Source organism: Miscanthus floridulus, unplaced genomic scaffold (genome assembly GCF_019320115.1).
Source record: "Miscanthus floridulus cultivar M001 unplaced genomic scaffold, ASM1932011v1 fs_861_1_2, whole genome shotgun sequence".
NCBI classification, from domain to species: domain Eukaryota; kingdom Viridiplantae; phylum Streptophyta; class Magnoliopsida; order Poales; family Poaceae; genus Miscanthus; species Miscanthus floridulus.
Window position 1 is genome coordinate 1 of NW_027097361.1, and position 26,876 is coordinate 26,876.

Consider the following 26,876-nt stretch of genomic DNA (forward strand, 5'->3'; position numbering starts at 1 on the left):
AATCTCTCCGCCTACACCACTCCATCTACGACCATCTACAGCCTCGTCCTCACCGGTCACCTCCTCCACCTTCTTCGCCTCGTGTCCCCACCCGGCACCGCCTACGCCGCCCCCGCCCCCACCTCACATCGTTGCGTTTCAATCTAGGTGAATGCCCTACTCTTCCTTTCTCCTCTCTTTCAGATCTGCTATTCCTCGTTCGTGATTTTTATTCTTCCTCTCCTCAGATCTGTTGTTCCTTTTCCTTTTTCACATTCGTGATTTTTCTTCTTCCTCTCCTCAGATATGCTGTTCGTTTCTCGCGTTCGTGAGATGGGCCATTGGCGCTACAAAAATGGGAATGACATCCGCCCCATCCGTGATCCACCAGTGCTGCGCCGCGTGACCCCTCCTCCACGACTAGTGCTGATCTGTGTGACCCGGACGCTCGAAGTACCTAAAGAGGTAACGATGAATTTGTACCGTGTTTTGATGTGATGTTGATTTGGATGGCAATACCTAGTCTGATGTTATATTTCTGATGTTGATTTGGATAGCAATACCTAGGTAGTGTTTAGTTCCCAAAATTTTGTAAAATTTTTCAAGATTCCCCGTCACATTGAATCTTTGGACGCATGCATGAAGCATTAAATATAAATAAAAAATAAAATTAATTACACAGTTTAGACGAAATTCACGAGACGAATCTTTTAAGCCTAATTAGACTATGATTGGACACTAATTGCCAAATAACAACGAAAGTGCTACAGTACAATTTCTCAAAAAATTTCGCCAACTAAACAAGGCCCTAGTCTGATGTTATATTTCTAATGTTGATTTGGATGGCAATACCTAGTCTAATGTTATATTTCTGATGTTGATTTGGGATGGCAAAGTTTGTGATGTTGGCAAACAAGTTGTCCATCTAATGGTCAGGGTCAGTGTTCTCCTATGTATTGTGAAAGGATCAAGATGCCCAAGAGGGGGGTTGAATTGGGCTAATTATAAATTTTTCTTGCAATAATCAAATCCTATGGATAGCCCAATTAACCCCTTGTGCCTAGAAAAGTGTTTCTATCAAATTAACGCACAAAAGACTTGCAACCTATGTTCCAAACTTACTCTAGCATGGCAATTCTATGAATGTAAAGACAAGTATTGAATTGCTCAAAGTAAATACTTAAAGTAAATGCTCAAAGTAAATGGAGAGAGGAACGCGGCGATGTTTTGCCGAGGTATCAGAGAGTCGCCACTCCCCACTAGTCCTCGTTGGAGCACCCGCGCAAGGGTGTAGCTCCCCATTGATCCGCGCAAGGATCAAGTGCTCTCTACGGGTTGATTCTTCGACACTCCGTCACGGCGAATCACCCAAAGCCGCTCACAACTTGAGTTGGGTCACCCACAAGCTCCGCCGGGTGAACACCAAGCTCCCAATCACCACCAAGCCGTCTAGGTGATGGCGATCACCAAGAGTAACAAGCACGAACTCTCACTTGACCACGCGAAGCCTAATAAGAAGATGGATGCACACTTGTCTACTCTTGATTCACTAATGAGGTTTCACTCTTGGATTCTCAAATCACAAACACCTCATTAGGACCTTGCTCTTCTTGGCACTCACAAACGTGTTTCTCAGCTGTTGGAATGAGCAAAAGTAACTCCACACACGAGTGGAGCTTCTATTTATAAGGCAGCCTGAAAAACGAACCGTTATGAGCTTCTGCGGGGTGACCGGACGCTCCGGTCGTGTTGACCGGACGCTCCTGTCAGTTCAACCTGCGAACCAGTAAAAATGTATTGACCGGACGCTGGCAGGGTCCGGTCAGCACTGACCGGATGCGTCCGGTCGCATAAAACCCTTACTGGAACCTTACTGGACTCGACCGGACGCTGAACCCTCAGGGTCCGGTCAGCACTGACCGGACGCGTCCGGTCACATATTCCCTTCTCTGGAACCTTACTGGAGTCGATCGGACGCTGCCTTTCAGCGTCCGGTCACATGACCCCTTCAGCGTCCGGTCGCACCGAACGCAGACAGCTGATCAAATAAACTGATCGGACCCTGCGGCCAACGTCCGGTCGCACCGGGGCCAGCGTCCGGTCAGCATTTGACCCTCCATTCACTTCCAACTCTCGATCATATGTGAATGAAGTTTGCTCCAAAGGATCTTAGGCATTCATAGGAGCTACCTAGAGCTAGTTTTAACAAGTGTGCACCACACCTAACTCACTAGGCTCAACTAGGTCAAGCTACCCGTCCATACCCCCCTTAATAGTACAGCCAAAGGAAAAACAAAGTCCTAAACTACTCTAAGTGTCACTCCAACTCCAATCGACACTTAGAACTAGTCATCCTTAACCTTGTCGTCCATCCTTTGAAAACCGAAACGATTTCCATCGTAGGGGCATGACAACTTTAATTGCCCGATTGATCTCCATTACCATGACCTAACTTAATTGCATCTGCAAAACACACGTTAGTCATAGTAATCTTGTATTGTTATTTATCACCGAAACCCAACTAGGGGCCTAGATACTTTCAATCTCTCCCTTTTTGGTGATTGATGACAATACCACCTCGAGTATGTAAAAGAGTGAGGTTTTTGACGGGCTTAGTTCATATAAGCTTTTGTCGATAAGAACAAAAGTGTTAGTCAAGCTTATATGACCCAAGCCAACATAGTGTACTCAAAGAATATGAATTAAGCATGAGTACGAGTAACAAAGCTCATTTGCATCGGAGTAAAACTACGGAAGCAAAGGCAAATGAGCATAACACAAGTGATATGACACATAAATAATGTAAAGTAGAGAGCACACATGTCATATATCACAATCACATAGATAGCACTGTCACATAGATATAATAATATGCATGAAAGTAATCACATGAATGCATAAGTAAGTGTATCTCACAAATAAAACTCCAAATGTATATAATACGCTAATACTATATAACTAGCTCCCCCTAGATCACGCTCCCCCTGAGTCTACATACTCGAACCCTCTCCCCCTTTGGCGTCAAACACCAAAAACTAAGGGTCGGTCGGCGGGGCTGTAGTGGATGAGTCGGGCGCTGAAGTACGTGGGGCAAGCTGGAACTAGGCACCATCATCATCTGACCCTGAGCTCTGAACTGACTGACCCTCTATGGCAGGAAGTGTCGCTGAAGCGGTCTGGGTCTGAGCTGGGACAGGTGCTGCCTGTGAAGCTGCTGGTACATCTGTAGGATCTGATGATGCGACTGAGCTAGGAAGCCTCTGAGTAGTCACTACGACTGGAGCTGCTGTAGAAGGACCGGCGGCATGCATATGAGGTGGTGTAGGCATACCGGTCAGCTCGCTGAAAGATGCTCCAAGACTCTTAGAGACTAACGTGTCAGGCACAAATAGCGAGGGTGACGGCTCTGGTGAGAAACCCGTGTGATATGGAGTGAACTGCGGGGCAACCACCGGTGAGGACAACCACTGGGACACCTAAACTGTAGGTGAAGCGAACTGAGCTGGAGGCTGTCCCTGACTCTGAAGCCCGCTGGGCTATATAGCTGGAGTCGTTGTGGTGGAGGCAGGCTGAGCAAGCTGGGGCGAAGACTGTGGCAGTGGGGCCCCAAGTGCTGTCACGACATGCTGCATGAAGCCCATAAGCTGCTGCTGCATAAGTATCTGCTGGTGATGCATCTGCTGCTGCTGCTGCTGCTGGAGAAGCTGCTGCTGCCTCTGGAACTCGTTCTGACGAGCCTGGAACTGTGCGAAGTTGGCAGCGGTCTCCTGTGCCTGTCGTGCCTGGTCCTGCTGCATCCGCTCAAGAATAGCTATCAATGCGGGGTCCGTCTGCGGTGCTGGTGGAGCTGAGCTGGAACTACCAGCCTCTGCATCATGTCTGCGTGGAGGCATCTGAGGAATCGGTAGATAGTCATCATCCGAGCTATCACTAGACTCGGTCATCTCCTGCTGTGCCTCAAGCTCCTCCTCCTCTATAGCGGTGATGCCTCTAATGATCTCGTCCTGCTGAGCTGCTGACTCGGGAACATCTGGACTACGGCTGGGCCGAGCTAGTGCCTGTGGAGTGCTATGCCTGATCCTCTGTGCCATGTTGTATGCTGGAAACTCTGTGGTGGCAGCCCTGTACTCAGCAACTAACTCAGGAGTCCTGACCTGCACACACTTGAGCATCAAGAATGTGACCCAATGTGCATAAGGAAGCTGTCGGCGACCCTTGAAACCCTCAGCAATAGTATCCTCCATCTCTGATAGAAGGAGGTCCCAAATGTCGAATATGGTCTGCTGCATCAGGGCATTAAGAAGCCAGAGCTGTAAGCGAGTCAGGCCCTCCCTGTATCCCAACCTGGGAAGCAGTGTCCTCCTGATAATGGCCTCTAGCACTCTCGTTGTAGGAGTCAAGTCACTGGGGTTCCTGCTCGACCCCTCACCAAAAGGCTCCTTGAAGCAATGTCGCACTAAATCTTAGGGGGCACCAACCCTCCATGAGGACGCCTGGGAGGCTCCTGCTGTCCATAGCATACCTCATGCAGCTTGACAGGCTGATCCTGTAGCCGCAGTATCTCCCAGGCCCTGGAGCTCCTCACCCGGTAATCTCTGCCGTTGAATGCAAAATGAATGAAGTTGTGATGCGGATCAACGTAGAGTAAAGCATAGAACTACCGGACCCAAGATGGTACATATACTCCTGTTCGGCCAATCAGATCTGCAAGCCCCGGTAAATATGACAAGTAGGGGGCAGATGTGCTCTCCAGCTGCTGCCACACTGTTGATATAGGCATTGTAGAAGTCCTCCTAGAGTGGTGTATAGAACCCCTCAGCTGCTCTCTCATCCCTCCTCAGAGGGAACCACACGTCGAACTCAACAAAGCGCAGCTGGCGAACCTGCCTGGCTATAGCGGCCCTCAAGTCGAGGTGTACCACTAGAGGCGGACCCTATGGTCTGGGCGGAGGGCGTGACCCCCTACGCTGTGTAGCTGGCCTCAGTGGAACTGTAGCACTGGTACGACCTGAGTGGCGTAGCTGGGGTGCCGGCTCGGTCTCCTCGGTCTGCTGACTCTCTTGAGTCTCCTAGGCTGGCTGAGGCTCTGCTGGTGGGGGCTGCTGCTGTGCCTCCTGCTAGGACTCCCCCTGACGCTGAGGCTCCTCAATGACTAGACGACGTCCTGCCATCATGACAGTCCTAGGTGGACTACCATGAAGCCGCTCAATCTCCCTTAGTCTGTCCTGCGCATCTGGTGCTAGCTGATCTGCTATGACGATTCCACTGCGGGCACCGCCTCTCTCGGCACGCTCTGCGGCCTCTGCAACAGCTGCTGCTCTCGCTGTCTCTGCATCGGGGTACTTGCGCTTCTTGGATGTCACCTGCTTGGTTGATTTGCCCTTCGATCCTGCAGGCTGGCGAGGCGGGGGCCTCCGATCATCATCACCTGGACCACCACCAATGTTCTTGGTGCGAGCCATCTGATCTGACAAGAGGGTGAACTGCCGCTGATGAAGATCAACAGACAAACTGATACTCTCGAGGCTTGGCCTCGATCCTTACTCGCGAGCTTGGCTTCGAGTTGACTGCCAACTGCCACAAGAACCACAACGGCACCGACTCGCTGCACGATAGAATAGATGGATATACGAATAAATACAATATATCTAATAGATGCGAAAACCTAGGAAGCAAGCAATGTAGGTATGAAATTGAGACGATGGGCAAGCTACCTGACGATCCGACGATCCGAGAAAAGGAAAGGCGACACGCGGGGGAACCCTCGGAACTGGTAGGGGCTAGGGTTACGAGGAACAGCGATGAACTGGTGGCCCTAGAAGTTGAAATCAGCGCATTGTATTGCAGTTTGATCTAAGCAAATCGAAATTGAAACAAGGAGCAAGCCTTACCGAGAGGAGGTAGGCCGAAGGCACTGGAATCGACTTTGAATGAAGCTTGGTGCCAGAGGAACCGACGGCGGTGCTGTCACGGAGAGCCGCACGGATCAGACACGCGCGCGAGCTAGGGTTGGCGCGGCACAGGGGCAAGCGCAGGCAGGGCAGGGCAGGTGCGGTGGCATGCGAAGCGAGCGCAAGGTGGTCGGCTCGGGGCTTCGGCGGCACGGTGAGTTACGGCGGCGCGGCGAGCTTTGGTGCGGAAGCTTGGGCGCGGGAGCGGTGGCGCTGGCTAGGGCTCGGGGGCTTGGTCACGGCGGGATACGGGGAAAAGGATACGGCGGTTCGGTTAAATAGTCCCCCCAAACGCGACAAAAAAGGAAACGGAGAAAAGAGTCCTGAAGCCGCGCGAAATCCACTGACCGGACGCTCCGGTGGTAGTGACCGGATGCTACCACCCAGCGTCCGGTCGATTCTAGAGAGGTCCAATTCCTCTGGAATTGGGACCGGACGCGTCCGGTGGTCCATGACCAGACGCAGGCAGGGTCCAGTCAGTATAGTTTGTTCTGCCTTCGATCGACCGGACGCTGGATCCCCTCCTGACCGGACGCACAAACGCAGCGTCCGGTCACTCCTTCGGCAGCAGTTCACCTCCTGTGAACTGACCAGACGCTGGACAGCAGCGTCTGGTGCACCTTTTCCAGCATATCTTCAAAGTTCCTTTACGCTGCCTGTTCCCAATCAAGTCCCAACTTGAATAAGACTCAAATAAACACTAATTGGGACTGATATGAGTGACCTCTCTCAAACCCTCATATTTTTCAAAATATTTTGCCTTAGGCTATTATTCTTTTTAAGAAAAAATAGGCGATAAATGGGCAAATGGAACAAAACGACAAAACAACATTCATGCATATGCAATACTTGTAAGTAAATCTAGTTGCTTGTCAAGTTTGATCCAAGGTTAAGCTTCTTCACACGCTTTTCAGCGGTTATCTTAACCATGTTAGACAAGTCCTATATGCATTGCCATAAATTTAAACATGTTGTATATTACAATGAATGCAAGGGACAACACAAGCTCAATTTTTAGTGAAGTTGCTAAAATCAAGTACATTGAGCTCATTCCGCAATCTACAAAATGTAGCCTCATCTAGCGGTTTAGTGAAGATATCCGCTAATTGATCTTCGGATCTTATACCTTCTAGTGATATATCATTTTTAGCAACATGATCTCTTAGAAAGTGATGGCGGATATCTATGTGCTTGGTGCGAGAGTGTTGAACCGGATTATTTGCAAGTTTTACGGCACTTTCATTGTCGCACAAAAGAGGTACCTTTTCTAGAACAATACCATAGTCTAGCAAAGTTTGTTTCATGTATAATATTTGTGCACAACAAGCACCCGCGGCAATGTATTCCGCTTCGGCGGTGGACAAAGCCACACTATTTTGTTTCTTGGAGGACCAAGACACAAGTGATCTACCAAGCAAATGGCACCCTCCGGATGTGCTCTTTCTATCAACTTTGCATCCGGCGTAATCCGAATCGGAATAGCCAATTAATTCAAATAAAGCTCCTTTGGGATACCAAAGGCCAATGCTTGGTGTGTGCTTAAGGTACCTAAGGATTCTTTTTACGGCAATTAGATGTGTTTCCTTAGGACTAGCTTGAAATCTAGCACACATACACACACTAAACATGATGTCGGGCCTAGATGCGGTTAAATATAACAAGCTACCAATCATAGAACGGTAGAGAGTTTGATCAACCGGGTTACCTCCCTCATCTAGGTCGAGATGTCCATTTGTAGGCATTGGTGTCTTGATTGGCTTACATTCATCCATCTTGAATCTCTTGAGAAGATCTTTTGTATATTTCTCTTGAGAGATGAAGATGCCTTCTTTCATTTGCTTGACTTGAAAACCAAGAAAGAATGTAAGCTCACCAATCATTGACATCTCGAACTCCTTCGACATCAATTCACCAAATTCTTTGCATGAGTCTTCATTTGATGATCCAAAGATGATATCATCAACATATACTTGACAAATGAAGATATGCCCATCAAGCTTCTTGGTGAATAGTGTGGTGTCGACCTTCCCAATGGTGAAGCCCTTCTCAATAAGGAAGTCCCGAAGGCGCTCATACCAAGCTCTTGGGGCTTGCTTAAGCCCATATAGTGCCTTGGACAACCTATAAACATGATTAGGATATCTAGGGTCTTCAAACCCAGGAGGTTGATCAACATAGACTAGTTCATTAATAAAGCCATTTAAAAATGCACTTTTCACATCCATTTGATATAGTTTCATTTCATGATGTGATGCATATGCAAGAAGGATACGGATGGCTTCTAATCTTGCAACCGGTGCAAAGGTCTCTCCAAAGTCCAAACCTTCAACTTGAGAGAACCCCTTTGCAACTAGTCTTGCCTTGTTCCTCACAACAACACCTTGATCATCTTGCTTGCTGTGGAACACCCACTTTGTTCCAATGACTCTTGCACCTTTTGGTCGCTCTTCAAGAGTCCAAACTTCATTGCGAGTGAAGTTGTTCAACTCTTCATGCATGGCATTGATCCAATCCGGATCTTTAAGAGCTTCTTCTACTTTGGTAGGCTCATAGTAAGAGACAAAAGAGTGATGAGCAATAAATGAAGTAAGTTTTTGAGATCGAGTCATTACACCCTTTGATGGACTCCCTATGATGAGATCTTGTGGATGATCTTGTAGGAGAGGTGTATTTCTTCTATTGACCACTTGAGGAGGAGGTTGTGGAGCATCAACATCTTGTGCTTGTACCACCATTTGCTCATGAGAGATATGAGTATCTTCATTTTCTACTCTCCCATCTTTTTCACCATCTTGTGGTACACTTGATGAAGAAGGTTGGTTAATGACTTGTACATCATCTTCATCATCTTTTGGCTTGATGTCTCCCACTAGAATATTCTTCATAGCCTCTCTCAATGGTTCATCACCTACATCATCAAGATTCTCATGTGCTCCTTGGGAGCCATTAGATTCATCAAATTCCACATCATATGTTTCTTCAACCAAGCCAGTGGCATGATTAAATACTCTATATGCTTTGGACTTCAATGAGTAACCAACAAGAAAACCTATATCACAACGTCTTTGAAACTTCTCTAGGTGTTGCCGCTTCTTGTAGATGTAGCATTTGCAACCAAACACCCTAAAGAATGAGACGTCCGGCTTCTTCCCATTGAGCAACTCATAAGGTGTCTTGCCAAGGAACTTTTGAAGGAATAGACGGTTGGATGCATAACATGCGGTGTTGATTGCTTCCGCCCATAGAGCTTCGGGGGTGTTGTACTCATCTAGCATTGTCCTTGCAAGATTGATCAAAGTCCGGTTCTTCCTCTCAACTACACCATTTTGTTGAGGAGTATAAGTTGCGGAGACTTCATGTTTGATTCCAACTTCATCACAATAAGCTTCTATGTTTGTGTTGTCAAACTCTTTACCGTTGTCACTTCTTATCTTCTTGAGCTTCACTTCAAATTCATTTTGAGCTCTCTTGACAAACTTCTTAAAGCACGAGGCAACTTCGGATTTGTCATGAAGAAAGAACACCCATGTGTACCTTGAATAGTCATCCACAATCACAAGACAATAGAGATTTCCTCCCAAACTCTTGTATGTTGTTGGTCCAAATAGATCCATATGTAGGAGTTCTAGCACTCTTGTGGTTGACATGAAAGCTTTGGTTGGATGAGTGTTTGCAACTTGTTTGCCGGCTTGACATGCACTATAAAGCTTGTCCTTTTCAAACTTCACATCCTTCAACCCTCTCACCAAATCATTCTTCATAAGCTTCTTGAGTGAGCTCATCCCAACATGAGCAAGTCTTCTATGCCATAGCCACCCAAGTGTTGTTTTGGTGAATAGGCAAGTCTTCAAATTTGCATCTTCGGAGGTGAAGTCAACTAGATATAGGTTATTGTATCTAAATCCATTGAATATCACTTGATTATCATCTACCTTGAATACAACAACCTCCTTCTCGGTGAACAAGCATTGAAAGCCAAGATCACACAATTGCCCAACGGATAGCAAGTTGAAGCTCAATGAAGCAACATAGAGCACATTGAAGATGGAATGATCATTTGATATTGCCACTTTGCCCAATCCTTTAACCTTGCCCTTTGAATTATCTCCAAATGTTATTTTCTCTTGTCCATCTACCTCTTCATCTAGTGAGGTGAACATACAAGGATCACCGGTCATATGTTGAGTGCAACCACTATCAATAACCCAATGACTTCCACCGGTCTTGTAGTTCACCTACACATATGAGATTCAAACTTTAGGAATCCAAACTTGTTGAGGACCCTTCACCTTCTCAACAAGTGACTTAGCCACCCAAATCTTCTTAGGCCTACTCTTGTTAGGGGGTCCTAAGAACATAACTTTCATCTTTTCACTAGAATCTTTTCTAAGCATGTAGTGAGCATTGAAAGCAAAAGGTCTAGCATGCTTGGACAAGGGTTGTGGCGGTGGAGTTTGACACTCATGAGCAAAGTGGCCTTCTTGTCCACACTCAAAACATCTCTTTGGCTTTGGCTTTGGCTTTGATTGTTGTTGTTGAGCTTGAGCCTTCTTCTTTTCTACACTTGCCACATATCCAATGCCACTTCTATCTATCTTCATGACGGTGTTCATGAGTAGCTCACTTTGGAGATGCTTGCCTCTAGCAAACTTGCTCAATCCAATCTTGAGATGCTCTTTCTCCAACTTGAGCTTCTTATTTTCTTCTTTTAGAGCATCATCTTTCTTTTCTTCCTTGAGCTTCTTGTTTTCTTCTTTGAGCTTCTCATTCTCAAGAATCAATTCTTTGTCATGATCAAGAGTTTCTAGCACAATGATGTTGTGGCTTTTCATCTCTTCAAGATCTTTCATGAGCTTCTCATTATCACTCTTGAGCTTGACATACTCATTATAATCATTGCACTCAACCACTTGCTTGCCTTTGCTACTAGATCCATGCTCAATGCTTTCATCAATTAAATCATCACATGAAGTAGCTATATCAATCTTGATAACATGGTTAGTAGCATCATGTGGCTCATTTGGTAAAAATTCTTGAGCAATAACAAGAGTATCATGATTAATCTTAAGAGTAGTGTATTCATCTTTTAGCTTGTTGTGGCTAGTGATGAGTTCATTGTGCATCCACTCAAGTTTATCATGTTTATCTTTAAGCTCTTTCTTGGAGGATTTGAGCTCCTTGAGTTAGGATGATATAGCATCATTAGTTTCTCGAAGCTCATCATTAGCCTTTTCCAATGTATCACACTTAGCTAAGAGTGAATCATTTTTAGCATCAAGCTTTTCATTTGTAGCTCTACTCTTTCTAATGATCTTAGTGTATTTTCTTAATATTTTGACAAGATCATCATATGTGGGTGAGTCATCATCATCGCTATCGCTATCATCATCACTACATGTTCATCTTCACTACTATCATCACTCTTAGTTACCTTGCGTTCACCTTTGGCCATAAGGCATAGGTGTGTAGAGGATGATGGCGATGGTGGCGGTGAAGATGCAAGATCAATAGCAATGGCGGCCACCTTTTCATCGTCACTATCTTCATCGGATGATCCACTTGATGAATCTATGTCCGTGAGCCAATCACCGACAATGTAGGCCTTTCCACTCTTCTTCTTCTTGTGGAAGTCCCTCTTCTTGCCATCTCTCTTCTTGTATGGCTTGTTCTTTTTCTTCTCATCTTCATCTTCATTGCTTGAGTCATCTTTCTTGCCCTTGTTCTTGTTCTTGAACTTGTCTTTCTTGGGCTTTGTGCATTGATGAGCAAGATGGCCAAGTTCGCCACAATTGTAGCAATCCATCTCGGAGATTGGCTTTCTTCTTGAGCTAGTGAAGAACTTCTTCTTCTTGCCATCAAACTTGATGCTACTCTTGTTTAGCTTCTTTAGCATCTTGGCGGTCTTCTTCACCATGAGAGCAAGACTTTCTTCATCATCTTCATCACTTGAGCTCTCATACTCAAGTCTTGCTTTGCCCTTATCTTGGCTAGCTTTGAATGCTAAGTACTTCTCTTTCTTCTTTGTAGAGGATGAGCCATCTTGTGGTGTGATGTGCATGTACATCTCATGAGCATTGATCTTTCCCAAGATTTGTATTGGTGTAGCGGTGGAAAGATCACCTTGGTGTAGCACGGTCACAATATGGCCATATTTGTCAATGGGGAGGACACTCAAGATCTTTCTCACAACATCGGATAGCGACATTTGAGTAAGTCCAAGCACATTGACTTCCTCTACAAGAACATTCAAACATGAATACATCTCATTAGCACATTCTTTGGGAAGCATCTCAAATGAATTTAGCTTTTTAATCACAAGATGATAGCGTTCCTCACGCTCACTCTTAGTTCCCTCATGGAGCGCACAAACGTCCGACCATAGTGCATGGGTGTCTTTGTGGTTCCTTATGCGGTTGAACACATCTTTGCAAAGACCTCTAAAGATGGTGTTGCGAGCCTTTGCATTCCATTTTTCATAGTTCACTTCATCGCCTTGAAGTTGTGCGGGATTCTTAGGTGTTGGGAACCCTTGAGAGGCGGCTCTAAGTATTCCAGCGTCTAGAGCTTCTAGATATGCCTCCATGCGAATTTTCCAATATGGAAAATCATCCCCCTCGAAGATAGGAGGAGGTCCATCCCCGTGAGACATCTTACTCTAAGCGGTTAAGCTTAAAAACGTGAGCACGAGGCTCCGATACCAATTGAAAGGATCAAGATGCCCAAGAGGGGGGGGGGTGAATTGGGCTAATTCTAAATTTTTCTTGCAATAATCAAATCCTATGGATAGCCCAATTAACCCCTTGTGCCTAGAAAAGTGTTTCTATCAAATTAACGCACAAAAGACTTGCAACCTATGTTCCAAACTTACTCTAGCATGGCAATTCTGTGAATATAAAGACAAGTATTGAATTGCTCAAAGTAAATACTTAAAGTAAATGGAGAGAGGAACGCGGCGATGTTTTGCCGAGGTATCGGAGAGTCACCACTCCCCACTAGTCCTCGTTGGAGCACCCACGCAAGGGTGTAGCCCCCCCTTGATCTGCGCAAGGATCAAGTGCTCTCTACGGGTTGATTCTTCGACACTCCGTCACGGCGAATCACCCAAAGCCGCTCACAACTTGAGTTGGGTCACCCACAAGCTCCGCCGGGTGAACACCAAGCTCCCAATCACCACCAAGCCGTCTAGGTGATGGCGATCACCAAGAGTAATAAGCACAAACTCTCACTTGACCACGCGAAACCTAATGAGAAGATGGATGCACACTTGTCTACTCTTGATTCACTAATGAGGTTTCACTCTTAGATTCTCAAATCACAAACACCTCACTAGGACCTTGCTCTTCTTGGCACTCACAAACATGTTTCTCAGCTGTTGGAATGAGCAAAAGTTACTCCACACACGAGTGGAGCTTCTATTTATAAGGCAGCCTGAAAAACAAACCGTTATGAGCTTCTGCGGGGTGACCGGACGCTCTGGTCGTGTTGACCGGATGCTCTGGTCTGTTCAACCTACGAACCAATAAAAATGTATTGACCGGACGCTGGCAGGGTCCGGTCACATAAAACCCTTACTAGAACCTTACTGGACTCGACCGGACGCTGAACCCTCAGGGTCCGGTCAGCACTGACCGGACGCGTTCGGTCACAGATTCCCTTCTCTGGAACCTTACTGGAGTCGATCGGACGCGGCCTTTCAGCGTCCGGTCACATGACCCCTTCAGCGTCTGGTCGCACCGAACGTAGACAGCTGATCAAATAAACTGATCGGACCCTGTGGCCAGCGTCCGGTCGCACCGGGGCCAGCGTCCGGTCAGCATTTGACCCTCCATTCACTTCCAACTCTCGATCATATGTGAATGAAGTTTGCTCCAAAGGATCTTAGGCATTCATAGGAGCTACCTAGAGCTAGTTTTAACAAGTGTGCACCACACCTAACTCACTAGGCTCAACTAGGTCAAGCTACCCGTCCATACCCCCCTTAATAGTACGGCCAAAGGAAAAACAAAGTCCTAAACTACTCTAAGTGTCACTCCAACTCCAATCGACACTTAGAACTAGTCATCCTTAACCTTGTCGTCCATCCTTTGAAAACCAAAACGATTTCCATCGTAGGGGCATGACAACTTTGATTGTCCGATTGATCTCCATTACCATGACCTAACTTAATTGCATCTGCAAAACACACGTTAGTCATAGTAATCTTGTATTGTCATTTATCACCGAAACCCAACTAGGGGCCTAGATGCTTTCATATTGGTTATTGGATTTCATCGTTCTTCTATGTAGGGGATTTTGGGCTGTGTGCTGTATCTTGTTTCTGAAGATACCATGCCTTCTACTATCTTTTGTTTCTGATGAAGCAATGTCATCTTGTTTGCAGCACCATTGTCTTTTGTTTCTGAAGCTACCACGTCGTCTTTTTTGTAGTATTCATATCCACCAGGTTTTAATCCTGGACAAAATGCACGTCTCTGTATACTGAACAAATATCTTCTTGATGTCTATGGAGATATTGGCCGTATAATGAATGACCACTATTACTATACAAGGGCCTATAATACTAATGTTGACATTTGTGATGTGTTCCAACGCCTACAAATGAATGATGCTGTGAATGGTAAGAGAGAATATATGATAAAATTACTTGATTTATCAAATGCACTTATTTGATAGCTAAATCCATTTTAATTCATCGCTTGTCACTCAAGGTTTTGCGCGGTCGTTTGTGAAGAAGGTTCAAATGGCCATAGATCTCTTATCTAAAATTGAAGCAGTTGAAGGTCAAACTCATATCTAAACCCCACCACAATTAGCTCAAACAGTTGTGTTGCCGAGAGCTATACCATCCGGCTCCTTGATCCATCTAGCGCATCCCAATTCCTATTTCCTGGAACATAATGTAATCATTAAATCTTTTTAGTTTGAATCTTTTTGACAAAATACTTCCAACTGTTTCTTTGCATTTGAAACTTGCAGTACCCACTTTCACCTAGGTTCAGATTGGTCATAACCAGATTAACAATTATATTGCTAATTACAATTACATCTTGAGGAGATTCTATGAAAGGCCAGCTCGTTAGTTGTGGCGACAAGTCGCGGAAAAGATCTTATTATGTAGGTATTTTGATCAATTTTTAATTTCAGTTTTCTAATTGTACTTTATTTTTTTATAAATCGCTTGATCGTGTGAAGTTTTGTATGGATTTTTGTGCAGATCTGTATGGCACAATTCAATTCATTTTGGTAGAGAGCAGGGAGCAGCAAAGAGGAGCAGCCCCCAAACTTTCGCCCACCGCCGCCGCCCACCCGTGCCACATCAATCGCCGCCCACCCACATGTGACCGTGCAACAGTGCACTGCGAACTTTCGCCCACCACCACCGCCCACCCACGCCACATCAATCCCTGCCCGCCCGCATGTGACTGTGCAGCAGTGCACCGCGGCGAGGCTCCTCCGCCTCGTGCTGGAGGTGGCGCTCCTGCCTCCTAGCAAGAATCGGATGACGACTCGGGGCTTGGATGTGCTCACTGATCAAGTTGTCCATGTTTTAACTGACAATTATCAAATTGAATTTGTTGTTCTAAAAAAATTAGATTGTTAGAACTACGGTTTCAAACAAGTTATAGAGGAGAAAGTTATCGGGCACGGCTACAGTCACAATCTACAAAGAAATCATCCAACTATGGAAGGAATTTGGTGACATAACTATTAGTTATTTGTAATAGATCTTGTAACAACACATGAATTAGCTAGGCAAGCTTTATTACATAAGAGTTATCAGGTTTGGGTAGATGATCCCCCTTCATCTATCTTACAATTTCTTGTAAACGATGGAACCATCTATGTAGATTAACAAAGTTTGCCAGAAGTTTCAAAAAAAGTTAGGTAGTATAAGGAGAGGTGAGAGCTACGGTTTAAGAGCAAGCAAATGAGAGTGGGTGGGAGAGCCCCTCATGCCTTGGGAACTTATATTGGAAATGGTTATTTACAAGTGACCCCTTGGTAGGGTTCGGATTTTACATTACATTACATTATCACCTATTTGTGTCTCTTCCAAGGGGAGGTCTGCCCCATATTCTTCGTGGGCTCCCCCAACTAGGGATGGCAATGGGGTGGATTCAGGATGGGTGGGGTCTTTGTGGACCTGAACTCTAAGCCCAAACTCAAACTGAAAACCGATTCGGGTGATAATCCACCACCACCACCAAACCCGATGGATCACCGAAACCGGAATGGTTCCCTGTGAAAGGTCCTAATATGGCTAGAGGGGGGGGGGGTGAATAGCCTATTTAAAAATCTACAAATCAACTAGAGCAATTTGATTAGTATGACAAATGGCGTAATGCAAACTTGCTCTAGCTCTACAAGGGTTGCAAGCCACCTATCCAACAATTCTAGTTGCAATGATTACTTAGGCACACAAACTTGCTATGTAATTACTCAGTAAGAGCTCTCAACCTTGCTACTCTAAAGAGCTCAACTAGATGAATGTAAATAATAAAACAAGCTCTCAATTCTAATTACACTAAAGAGCTTGTATCAACTAGTTTGCAAGAATGTAAATAAGTGAATAGTATGATTATACCGACGTGTAGGGGATGAACCAATCACAAGATGAATATATAGCCAATCACCGGGAGAATGCCAAAGACAAGAGACAATCGATTTTCTCCCTAGGTTCACGTGCTTGCCAACACGCTACATCCCCGTTGTGTCGACCAACACTTGGTGGTTCAGCGGCTAAGAGGTGTTTCACAAACCTCGTCCACATGATAGGACACCGCAAGAACCGACCCACAAGTGAGGTAACTCAATGACACGAGCAATTTACTAGAGTTACCTTTCGGCGCTCTGCCGGGGAAGGTACAACTCCCCTCACAATCATCGGAGATGGCCACGAACAATCACCAACTCGTACCAATCCTCCACCGCTGCTCCAACCGTCTAGGTGGTGGCAACCACCAAGAGTAACAAGCGAATTCCGCAGCGCAACATGAATACCAAGTGCCTCTAGATGCAATCACTCAAGCAATGCACTTGGATTCTCTCCCAATCTCACAAAGATGATGAATCAATGATGGAGATGAGTGGGAGGCCTTTGGCTAAGCTCACAAGGTTGTTATGTCAATGAAAATGTGTAAGAGAGTGAGCTTGAGCTGGCCATGGGGCTTAAATAGAAGCCCCCACAAAATAGAGCCGTTGTACCCCTTTACTGGGCAAAACGCGCTCTGACCGGACGCTCCGGTCAGACTGACCGGACCCTGGACTCAGCGTCCGGTCCACTGATTTATGCCACGTGTCATTCTGAGTTAAAACTAAACCGTCAGATCACAACGGCTAAGTGCCAACCGGACGCTCCGGTATTACTGACCAGACGCTAGAGCCTCAGCGTCCGGTCGAGTACAGTAAGGGTCCAAATCCATTTTTCCTTGACCGGACACAGCCCAGCGTCCGGTGGTATACCCTAGCTACTGTATCGCCAGGTCAGCGCGACCGGACATAGGCAGTCAGCGTCTGGTGCATTCGGATCCAGCGTCCGATCACTTGATCGACGCTGGCATCACCTCTGTCTTCTTCACCCTTGCTCAAATGTGCTAACCACCAAGTGAATCACCTTGTGCACATGTGTTAGCATATTTTCACAAACATTTTCAAGGGTGTTAGTACTTCACTAGATCCTAAATGCATATGCAATGAATTAGAGCATCTAGTAGCACTTTGATAACCGTATTTTGATACGAGTCTCACTCCTCTTAATAGTACGGCTATCTATCCTAAATGTGATCACACTCACTAAGTGTCTTGATTACTAAAACAAAATGGCTCCTGCATTTTATACCTTTGCCTTGAGCCTTTTGTTTTTCTCTTTCTTCTTTTCCAAGTTTAAGCATTTGACCATCACCACGCCATCACCATTGTCATGATCTTCACCATTGCTTCATCACTTGGAGTAGTGCTACCTATCTTCATAATCATCTTGATAAACTATTTGCCGCCATTATTGATGAAGGGGACTCTTGGATGTGGGCCGGTCGGTTATGTGGCAATGTCCGTGATCGCTAGCGTGAGTTAGTGCTGCTTCGGGCTTCCTGGAAGTCGCAAAAAAAAAATCTATGTAATAATCAGTTATTTTATCTCCATGTCCACCGCCTAGCGGAGCGGCGGTGTGTTTTTGGGCCCTCCTTTCGCCACCTGTATCTTGTCGATGGTCAATTTTTGGCGGCTGTTTTGGAGCTTCAAAACAAATGGATTCTGGGCCGTTAGATAGTTGGTTCCCCTGTGCTCGATCTGCCGCCCGATGAAGCCACTACGTGCCTCCGCCAGAAGCGCCGCCGCCGCCGCCCGAAGCCGCTGTGTGGGCCTCCGCCGCCGTCGCCCCCAGGCTGCCCGGGCTCGTTGCTCCGTTCCACCTACAACACCACCGCCACCGCGTCCTCCTGCTCCTCCTTGTCTCCCAGCGGTGGCGCTGGCGCGGGAGCCGCATCCACGGCCAAGCCTCCGACGTTGCGTGGGCTAGGATGGACCGATGGATGCTGGTGGAGGTGAAGCATGGGGAGGAGATGTTCATCCTGGAGGCTAAAGATGGCCGACGACTGTGCTGTGGCGAGGCCCAAGATGGCCGTCGACTGTGCCGCTACGAGGTCGTCTCCTCGGTGAGGAGGCGCTGGCTGATGGTTGCAGGGGGTAAGTCCACCTCCATCTAGTACATGTCCATTCTATCAGTGCAGCCAAGCAACCAAACAACAACTCTGCTATACTGGCTTAGCTTATACGTGTAACCAGGTTGTATTGCTGGGGCCAGGCTTCAGCTGCCCTGGCTTAAAATCTAGGGTAAAGTATAATTTACACCCTCCAACTATTGCCAAAGTATAGATTTCAACCTCGAACTTCAAAACCGGATAACTTTGGTCCTCCAACTCTTGAAAAAGTTCAACTCTCATCCTTCTGGGCGGTTTTGCATATGAACAGTACTTTTAATATTTTCAGGAGACGCCGAAATTTTATATTATTTTTTAAGCATCTTAACGTCCTCAAATGAAAAAACTCAAAACTACAAAGTTGTAGATCTCATTGAGAGCTACAACTTTGGTATAAAAAGTATTTTCATTTAACTCCATACAAATAATATATTAGTGCTCTAATGCGGCAAGCGCTAGTTGGCGATTATTATGGTGCTGAAATTTTATATTATTTTTTCGAGCATCTTACTGTCCTTAAATGAAAAAACTCAAAACTACAAAGTTGTAGATCTCATCGAGGTCTACAATTTACATATAAAAATTATCTTCATCCGCCATCGTATTGAAGGGATTTCTATTTTTTGAAATTAGAGTCTCATCACGTGATAATATATTTTGTCGCGTGATGAGACTCTAATTTCAAAAAATAGAAAAACCCTTCAGTACGATAGCGGATGAGAGAGTAAAACCATATTTCATAACGTGTTTCGCATTCTCTCGAAACTTTTGTTTTCTGGTAGTGGGTGCTAAGTTTTTTTCCTTTATATTACAAAAAGATGGAAATTGAAACCAGGCTTTTGGGTTACGTTTTTTTTTTGTCGTTATTACTGTTGGAGATGCACGCTCTTAGGCTAGTGAATTATTATCCTTTGTTCCGAGGAAAGGAAAACAGAAAACGCAGGGATGATTCATTTGCATTGGATTGATACGATGCGACCAGTGGTCAAACTCAAATACAAGGTTATTTGGGTCATGGGTGCATGTGCATGCATGTCATCGTTAGAGATGACGTAGGAGGTGATCAGGCCGGGCCGGGCGCGCTGGGCAAGGGCAAGTCGATCGGCTCTGCATGCAACCAGTCCATGCATGGCTAGGCTAGGTGTGATGGCTCCGATCCAAACCGGTTCTGATCCGACTCGAACGACGCACGCATGCAACTCGATCCGATTGATATGATCTCCGATTCGTTCGTATCCTGTTGGAAGAGCTGCAATCCGGCCGGGCCGCCGGCCCTTTGCATTGTTGCTCGCTGTATTTGCCTAGTTAGCTTGCCAGCCGACACGATCGGCGTGCCTCCACCACTGTGCTCTTGTCGCGCCACCGCCACCGCCACCGCCACCACCCGCGCTTACATTACATACCGGCCGTCCGTCGGTGGATCGGATCCTGCAGAGACGTACAGACTTGGGGCCGGGAGAGATGAGCCATCCGGGATGGTTTCACCGTGACCCGTACGTGGACAGCCTTGATCGCGCCGAATTAGCAGCAGATCCCGTGGCCGTGGCCTTGGCCCCCTATCTTTATGGTACTTACTACGATGAAGAGCATGGGCGTATGAGGCCAAGCTCACCTCTAACCCGATCTCGACATCGGCGATCTCCATCGCCACCCCCATCTATCCAAGCCGCTATAGCTCTCCTAGCCCTATGAGTAAGCGTGCTCGCATCCCCGCCTCCAGCAAGGCTATCCTGGGGCTCAAGGAGGTGCTGCTCACCACCACCGAGGACGACGACTGTGCCATCTGCACCACCACCGAGGACGACGACTGTGCCATCTGCCTTAGGCTTTGGCTGATCCTGCAGATCAGGACAAGGAGGAGCCAGCAGCAGCTGATGTAGAGATCATGACAAGGCTCTGCGCCATGCCCTGCTCCCACGTCTTCCACCAGCGTCATAACGCCGTCTGCCCTCTCTGTCGCTACCAACTGCCGACCACGGATGATGATGAGGATGACGACGACGACGAGGAGGATGAAAGAAGGATACGGACAGAGTATACTTTGGTAGTGTTTAGATGCCGATTTTTTTTTGCAAATGCTACTGTAGCACTTTCGTTGTTATTTTGCCATTAGTGTCAAATCATGGTTTAATTAGGCTTAAAAGATTCGTCTCGTGAATTTCATTTAAATTGTGTAATTAGTTTTATTTTTTTATCTATATTTAATGTTTCATGTATGCGTCCAAAGATTTGATGTGACGGGGAATCTTGAAAATTTTTGGGAACTAAACAGGCCCTTTAAAGCAAAACGAGGAATGTAGGCCCGAATTTGAGGCTATTGCTAAAGTTAAGCTTAGAAAAATAGACAACCAAATATAGGTGAGGCTCCCGAATCAAAATTAGGGGTCCTAATTTGGGAGACAGCTTTTGTAAAGTCACTCCCGCCCGATCTTAATTTTCTGTACGTTGATTTTTTTTTTCGGTTTGTGCATGGAAAATCGGAGGCATCCACATGCAAAGATATGTGGAGGATTGCTACTCCCTATCATGGGGTGGCGATTTTTTTTTCTTCGACACTCCATCGCCCCTACCGCCGCACACCACCGGCTCCTGGAGGTTCGCGGAACTCGAATCTTCAGTGACTATTTCAGATCCAATGATACTGAGAAGTAGAGAAGGCAATGGAGATTAATTGCGTTTTGTAGGTTTTGGGTATGAGTTAGGGTGTCAAGGAGGGTGGTCGCGGTCGCCACCTACCGCCATCTAGGAGGTTCGCCAGAATTTGATTCCCGGCCATTATTGTTAGATCTGAGAGCACTCTGAGAGGTAGAGCGAGCAATGGAGATTCTAAATGGAAGGTTCTGGGTTTGGGCAGCTGGCGACGGCGGCATGAGCGGCGACCAAAGCTCTTGAAGTGATACGCTTGCTTTTTTTTATTAGGAGCAGTAGTTTGTTGGAAACATGGTAGGTGTTAATTTTTATTTCCTTTACAAAAAGATGGAAATTAAAGCCAGGCTTTTTGGATTACATTTTTTTCCGTTACGGTTGGATATGTCCTTTGTTTAGAGGAAACGAAAACAGAAAACGCAGACATCATTGCAGTGGTCGATCGAATACAAGGTTATTGGGTACATACGTGTCATAGGTGCATGCATGTCATCATTAGAGATAGATGACGTAGGAGGCCAGGCCGGGCAATTCGGGTCTGCATGCAACTATACTTTTCCAAATGGCACTAACATGGTGGGCCGGCACGGGCACGGCACTAAAAAGCACGGCCCAGGCCCGGCCCGGCCCGGCCTGCTTCGTGCCCGTGCCTGGCACGGCCTGGCAGCAGTGCCGTGCCTGGGCTGCCACCTCGGCCCGCTAGCACGGCCCAGGCAGGGCACGGCTAACAGGCCGGCACGGCCTTGGCACGGATCCAGCAAAGGAGGGCCGTTGATCCCCTCCCCCAGATCCTTCATGACCGTTGGATCCGACTGTTGGATGGGTCGACTATATAAGCCAGCGCCCCCACGCCGCCCCGTATCGACGAAACCCTAGCTCATTTGTTTCCAGCTCCCTTGATTAGTTGTCTTAGTTATCATTTATGTACTGGACTATGATATGCTGGACTTATGAACTTTGATTTAAGGACAATGAACTTAAAAGGAGCTGGGCTGTACTCTTTTTTCCCTGTCTAGGGTTTCTCACAAGGATGGGTTTTACCTAGACAGGTTTTTAATGAGGCAGCCATTGCACTAAAGCTCCAATAAAATTTTATTTTGTTCTCTCTGGTCTGTTTCTGTGTTTGTGATCTTCTGAAGTTTCTGTTAAAGTTTGAACTTGTATCTCTGCTGTCAAAGTGTGATCTTCTAAAGTTTGATGTATTATACAAGTTTCTGTTAAAATTCTGAAGTTTCTGAGGTGTTTGACACTTTTAGTGCCAGTGCCGGCACGAGCACTACGGGCTGCCGTGCCCAGTGGCACGGCACGGCACGCCTAAGCCATGATAGTGCCGTGCCTGGGCCGCTGAGTCGGCACGGCGGCACTATCAGGCACGGCATGGCTAACCTGCCATGCCGCGTAGTGCCGTGCCTGGCCGTGCCGTGCTGGGCGGCCCGTTTGGCCATATATACATGCAACCGGCCAAGTCCCTGGTTAGGTTAAGCTAGGTGATGGCTCCGACTCTGGATCCATATCTGTACGTACGTTCTGATCCGACTCGAGCAAGCCATATGCATGCGATCCGATTATTACGGCAACTAACTCCGATTGATCCCTTCTTGTCCAATTGGTTCGTTTCCCATAGGAAGAGCTGCAATCCGGCCCATATCGGAATCGGAAGAACCAGCCACCGCCACCGCCTACTTCTATATTCCATTATATATACTGATCGAGCAGCCCCGGCCGGCCGGCCCTTTGCATGCATTGCTCGCTGTATTTGCCTAGATTGCCAGCCGATCGATCGGTGCCTAGCTCCGATCCACCACTGCGTGCTCGATCTTGTCACGCCACCGCCACCGCGCTTACATACCGGCTGGCCGGCCGGCCGGCCGTCGGTGGATCATCGGATCCTGCAGAGATAGACTTGCATTGCATTGGGGAGAGACGATGAGCCATCGTCTTGCAGACGACAGCCGATGGTTTCAAGGTGTCTCGTACCGCATTGATCCCGCGGAATTAGATCCCGTGGACTTGGCCTTGTCCCCCTATCTTCACGGTACTTACTACGATGTAGCATCTCGGCGTATGATGCCAACCTTTTCTCTAACCCGACCTCCGCCATCTCTCCAAGCCGCTAGCCGGCTCCAGCACAGTCCGTCCTACGAGTAAGCGTGCTCGCATCCCCGCCTCCAGCAAGGCTATCCTGGGGCTCAAGGAGGTGTTGCTCACCACCATGGACGACGACGACGACGACGACTGTGCCATCTGCCTTAAGGCTTTGGCTGATCCTGCAGATCAGGACAAGGAGGAGCCAGCAGCAGCTGCTGATGTAGAGATGATGACAAAGCTCCGCGCCATGCCCTGCTCCCACATCTTCCACCAGCACTGCATCTTTCAGTGGCTCCATCGCAACGCCGCTTGCCATCTCTGTCGCCACCAGCTGCCCACCACGGATGATGATGATGATGACGACGATGACTACGAGGAGGAGGATGAAGTATCGCCTGATTTTTGGTTCCCATCGGTCCCGTACGACGAGGGTGTTACAACCACGGCTACACTGCCTGACCCTGAAGGAAGCCAAGACACAAGCACTGAAGACGCCGGCCCAACTATTGTAGCCCATCCGGCAAGAGCAGCAAGACAGAGTGTCCGCGCCCGTCTCGTCTGCCAAGCGTTCGCTTTCATGGGCCAGAGTGGGCTTGATCCCTAGGCTGTAGAGACGGCTGCGCCGTTGGGACAAGCTACCGGCCGGCAAGGCCGGGTGTATCAGAGGCAGGAAGAGAACGCTGAGAAGGCAACAATGTATTGCACTACTAAAAAACAATTTTTTTAGGGGCGGCTCAGCCGCACCTACAAATGCCTCTCAAATAAGCCCTCTCTACAAATTCATTTGTAGGGCCGCTGGTGTTATTAGCCGCCTCTATGAATAGTCTGATTTATAGAGGCTGCTCTATATCCAGCTGTCCTTACAAATAGACGCTGAATATTAAAAATTAAGTACTTAAATTCAAAATTTTTCAAACAACCTCGGATGAAGAAATAACCAAACTAAAAGTTGTAGATCTCGAAAAGTTATGAAACTTTGTTGTTTACAACTTTTTCATTTGAAATCATTTACTGCTTCAAAATGCTATTTGAAATTTAATTTTGAAATTATTGAAAACTCTGATTTCTCTTTTTAATCTCTGACTAAAACTTGTAACTAGTCTTTCTTTCTCATACTAACTTTAAATTTGATGATTTTTTCTTAAAAATTTCTAAAATCATGATCTATCAAATTATTGTGTTCTTACATCTATTATTGTATCTATTTTTTCATGTGACTGTGTTTTATCTATTTGAATTTTGAATTTCAAAAAATAGCAACTTCAAACGTCATTTTTAAACATTAAATGATTTCAGCTGAAAAAGTCATGAACATAAAAGTTTTAGAACTCATCAAGATTTACAACTTTTATTTTAGTCATTTCTTCATATGATAAAGTGGTACTAACATTGTTCACAAAATTTACATCTCTGAAACTATAAGAGAGAGATGTAAAATTTATGAACAATGTTACTACCACTATGTCAGATGAACAAATGACTAAAATAAAAGTTGTAGATCTTGGAAAGTTATAGAACTTTATAGTTGACAACTTTTTGATTTGAATTAATTTTGTCAATGTTAACTACGGTTGAATTTCTCAAATTTAAAATTTGGATTTTTCAAACGACATCGGATGGAGAAACAACCAAAATGAAAGTTGTAGATCTCAAAAAGTTATGAAACTTTGTGGTTGACAACTTTTTGAGTTGAAATCATCTTATCAACGAAAACTACGTTTGAATTTTTAAAATTTTGAAATTTGATTTTTTAAACGACATCGGATGGACAAACAGCAAAAACGAAAGTTGTAGATCTCAAAAATTTATGAAACTTTGTAGTTGACAACTTTTTTATTTGAATTCATCTTGTTATGGAAAACTACGTTTGAATTTCTCAAATTTGAAATTCAAATTTTGTAAAACGACGTCGGATGGAGAAACTACCAAAATAAAAGTTGTAGAATTCGAAAAGTTATAAAACTTTGTAGTTGACAACTTTTTTATTTAAATTGGTTTAGGGTCTCAAATAATCAATTTATACTCGGTTTAGTATAATATGTGGGGAACCAAAATGCAATATGGACACAAGTGAGCGTGAGGGGGAGGTCACGGGTCGAATGCCGCCCAGCTTCAAAACAAACGCCGTGCCTCTATATTTTTTTTTCCCTCTGGGGACCTCTCCGGGTTTTTTTTTTTTTTGCTATTTTTTTGCCCCTAAAAAACGATTTGTAGAGGCGGTTGACCAGCCGTCTCTACAAATTATTGATTTGTAGCCACTCTTCGTAGGGGCGGTCGGCAAAACCACCCCTACACAGGGTCACCGGTCACCCCTACAAAAACTTTGTGTAGTAGTGTTGAACCTTGAAACCTCTGAATACTAATCCTTCCTCCGCCTGCGTGCTCTGCTTCCCCTTCTCCAAGTCCATCTTCCCTTCTCATCCCTAATTAAGTTACTCTGACAGAGGGCAGTTGGGAGGAGGAGGAGGAGGAGGTACGAGAAGGAGACGACAGTGACAGCAATCCGGGATACTTGCGTCTGACCTTGGCGGCGGAGGGACGACGACTAGAGATCAGGTCAAACTATATATCCAACTGGCAGCTGAGAGGAAAACCTGGCCCCATCGAGACACAACTGCTGCGGGCCCTCGCTCGCTGCCTAGCTACTTACCAAGCTTAGGTCCGTTCGTTTGCTAGAGAACGGTTCTCAGGATTAATTCCTAGCCGGAGTGCTATTCTATTTTATATAGTCTTTGATCGTCTGGATTATTGATTCCTGGTGGAATCTGGCATAGGCCTTAATATACATTATTAGTACAATTCATCCAATGCAATGCAAAGCCGTGACGATATGATGTGCATGTCGTCTCGGATCGGTTTGTGTGATATATTCAACGATTGTATGCTTTCATATGTACTTACTCTTTAGCATGCATGCATGCGGACTCGAATGAATACTAGCTAAACGAACGATCGAATCACTCCCTTCAAGAGGAAGGATGCTTACGCCGTTTCTACCTTGTTGCAATAAATATTTGTTTCCATTCCAAATGCATGTGAAGAAGACAAATTAACGAAACCAAGTGGCGCTTAGCACTTGTGTATGCACGCACTGACTAAAGGCAGGGGGAATTTCTGAATATGCAAACATGTCCATGATCTCGATTCTTCATCGTCACATTAAAAATGTGTCATGGTCGGCGCAGCGGAAGACTTGTACCAGGAGGCGACGTCAAATGGCTAATAGAATATCCCGTCAATCCATCACCTGTCCATCGAATGCGAGAACCGAGCGTAGCTCGGGTGGCAAGGCCCGGTTCTTGGGACCTTGCCAGCCGGAGTTCGAGATCCCATGGCTGCGAATTTTCGGTCTCTCACCCAAAAAAAATCTCTCTTTGTGCACGGGAACCTGGTGACTGCGTCGGCAACGGTGCGCCTCTAGCGGCGCCGGCCTGATTGATCTATCCTGGTTCGCTTGGGCCTTCGGGGCATGTGCCAGGGTTTGGGGGTTTTTCTGGCTAGGGTGATATGGCCC

At 46.2% G+C, this 26,876-nt stretch overlaps 1 protein-coding gene across 1 annotated transcript; it reads left to right on the top strand.

The window, feature by feature from the left end:
• The first annotated feature begins 20,316 nt into the window (after window positions 1–20,316).
• Window positions 20,317–22,599, top strand: LOC136533340 (uncharacterized). The gene is made up of 3 exons (XM_066525901.1): window positions 20,317–20,404; window positions 20,473–20,672; window positions 22,531–22,599. Exons 1-3 carry the CDS (start codon window positions 20,317–20,319, stop codon window positions 22,597–22,599), a joined length of 357 nt encoding a protein of 118 aa, XP_066381998.1.
• Window positions 22,600–26,876: the final 4,277 nt, after the last annotated feature.